Source organism: Engraulis encrasicolus, chromosome 20 (genome assembly GCF_034702125.1).
Source record: "Engraulis encrasicolus isolate BLACKSEA-1 chromosome 20, IST_EnEncr_1.0, whole genome shotgun sequence".
Taxonomy (NCBI): Eukaryota; Metazoa; Chordata; class Actinopteri; order Clupeiformes; family Engraulidae; genus Engraulis; species Engraulis encrasicolus.
This window is the reverse complement of record NC_085876.1, coordinates 22,643,589-22,646,088: the sequence shown is the minus strand read 5'-3', so window position 1 is coordinate 22,646,088 and position 2,500 is coordinate 22,643,589. Positions and strand designations below refer to the sequence as shown.

At 44.9% G+C, this 2,500-nt stretch overlaps 1 protein-coding gene across 1 annotated transcript in view; it reads right to left on the bottom strand.

The window, feature by feature from the left end:
- The window catches only part of LOC134435984 (septin-7-like), a 49,680-nt gene extending 47,449 nt beyond the window's left edge, over positions 1 to 2,231 (bottom strand). The window contains exon 1 of the mRNA XM_063185014.1: positions 2,042 to 2,231. Coding sequence (XP_063041084.1) covers positions 2,042 to 2,231 — 190 coding nt within the window. The remainder of the gene's footprint in view (positions 1 to 2,041) is intronic.
- Positions 2,232 to 2,500: the final 269 nt, after the last annotated feature.

Here is a 2,500-nt window from a genome sequence, read left to right as displayed (position 1 = left end):
TCTTGATCCCTCATTCCAGACGGTCCTCTAGCTCGTGCCAATGAAATATTCTCCCATGATGGCTGGCAACATTTCAACTGGTGTAATCAGAAATGTATAATAACAATGTAACAAAACGTACAATGTGGCTATAACAATGTAACAACCCGCCTCCACTTCACCAACGTCGTCCCGTTAGCTTGCTAGTCTTTACGCTTTGTCCAACAAAGTTAATTTGGCAGTGTTACATAAAGGTTACATAAACCATTGGAATCTGTGCGCGTAATTAGTGTGGCTGTTGTTCAGATCAATGTGTTATTGACAGGTTGACAGCCTATTGAGCGCGGTAGCTGCTACGGGACGGTTCTAGTTCCTGACAATCTGGGTTAACAGGTTAGCCTACTCTCTGCCTCCTGGCCTCCATCCAGGCAGCAAGTTAATCTATCGTCAGCCAGGGAGGAAACATTGTTGCTCACGGGGGATTGCTGTAACAAGCATGATTGAAAGCTGCCAGAATAGCCAAAAACTTAATTGCTGGTAGATTTGACTAGATACAGTATTAGTGTAAGATGCCTGGCACATCCTAATCTACGTAATGGCTATATGAAGTGAAACCATAAGGTCAAGGTACACTCCCCCCACACGATATCACCGCTACTACTGTACGGCCCAAATCTGTTACCAGCGCAGATGGCTACACCTACTATTGCAATGATGGGACGATTAGCCCACAAACAACTTATAGGCTATTCATTCTGAAACAAGGAGATCTTAGCGTAAGTTACTTTCAAAGTCACGCTAATTTGTTGAACAGTTGCATACACAGGCACTGCTAGCAGTAGAGATAACTTTATGATTGAGTAGGGGTAAACCTCTGCTGTAAAAAAGAGCACAGGAAATGCCTGTCTCGTTCATTTTCAACTGATTATTTGCTGGTGTAACTTGATATTACCCCTTTGCCTAGCGTCCACAACTTATGAGTGAAGTTCTCCGGCAGCGCGCCCTTAACATCCAGCGTAAAAAAGTTTTTCGTCCTAAACAAAAGAGAAGAACAACTCACCCATGCTGTTCCCTGCCGCCTCGGTATCCGATCTTTCACAGCTCGACATTCCCTTTACTGAATTCACGGTAACTTCAAGTCCCGACAGTCGTACGTGGCGTCTCGCGAGAGTTCATCAAGCCACACCAAAGAGATTTTTCGCATTCTTTTGGAGCGAGCTCAAGAATGGAATATGGAGACTGGCTGGGAAATTGTAATGAGCAAAAAACCCCAAGCACAACAGAAGGCTACCAAACAAATCATAATGGCTGCAATAAATTGTGGTGTCAAAAATCCACAGACTTTCGCAGTAACTTCAGTCGGAGCTTTCTCCCCAACTTCAAACCATGTTTTTTATCCAACAGTGCCACCTTGTGATGTAGGCCTATTTGAAACGGCGAATGGGCCTAAGTAGAGAACTCTTACAGTTTACAACACGTAGCCCAGTGTTTCTCAACCAGGGGTACGTGTACCACTAGGGGTACGCGAGCACACTGCAGGGGGTACTTGGAAAAAATATATTATTATAACAAATGTATGGAGTGGTCACATCAGGACAGAGAAAGAGATATAGAACATGAATTAGGGGGTACTCGTGGCACAACTAAGAGGCTTAGGGGGTACGCGAGACAAAAAAGGTTGGGAAACACTGACGTAGCCTATGTTATAATATTTCATGATTTGAACTTGCAATTGGGCTACTGCTGGTGTTGCAAAGGCTCCATCAGGCTTAGGTCTACATCTAGTGTAGGCCTAGGCCAAATTCTGTTGACCCATCATGCTCGCGCGCACACACGCACACACGCACTGAGAGCAAAAGACAGTTTTCTTATAGGCTATGGCCAAATGTAGGCCATAAAGCTTTTTGAATCTTGGAGTAGGCTAGGTCTAGCCTCCTTCTTCTAGGCCTACAGTAGGCCTAGACTACTTCATACTACAACTCGGTATATTGGTAGTCTCGTTCACTACTATTTCACCCTTTGTAACATCAAATATACTGATCCATTTGACATGATCACTTACACTGCATTCGGGGCTCTTTGTCATCCTCGTCATCGTCACTGTCCTCCAACGACACGGCTGATGGCAGCACTACCATGGACGTTTCTTTCACGACGACCACCTGCTTCTTCGGCTGGATGCAGGGGCTCGACATGAAGCGGTAAACTCTGCCCAAAGGAGGAGTAGCCATGGCGGGTAGAGGAGAGTCCATGGCGCATCCTCGGTTTCGGCCTTGACGTTTGGGAATTCGTAGCCTACTCTGAAGAGCAGATGGGGCGCCTTATTCGGTAGGTAACATTCTATTGTTTCTAAGAAACACTCGCACCGATTGATGTAATTATGACCAATGGCTGCCATTTATTATGATGCACGACAGGTCAAATTCTAAGAATCCTAAAGTAAATGTCAAGCGCCAAATTCATCATCGTCAGTGGCTCAGAATTGGTCAGCAATAAAATAGGCCTAAATAAATTACATGAA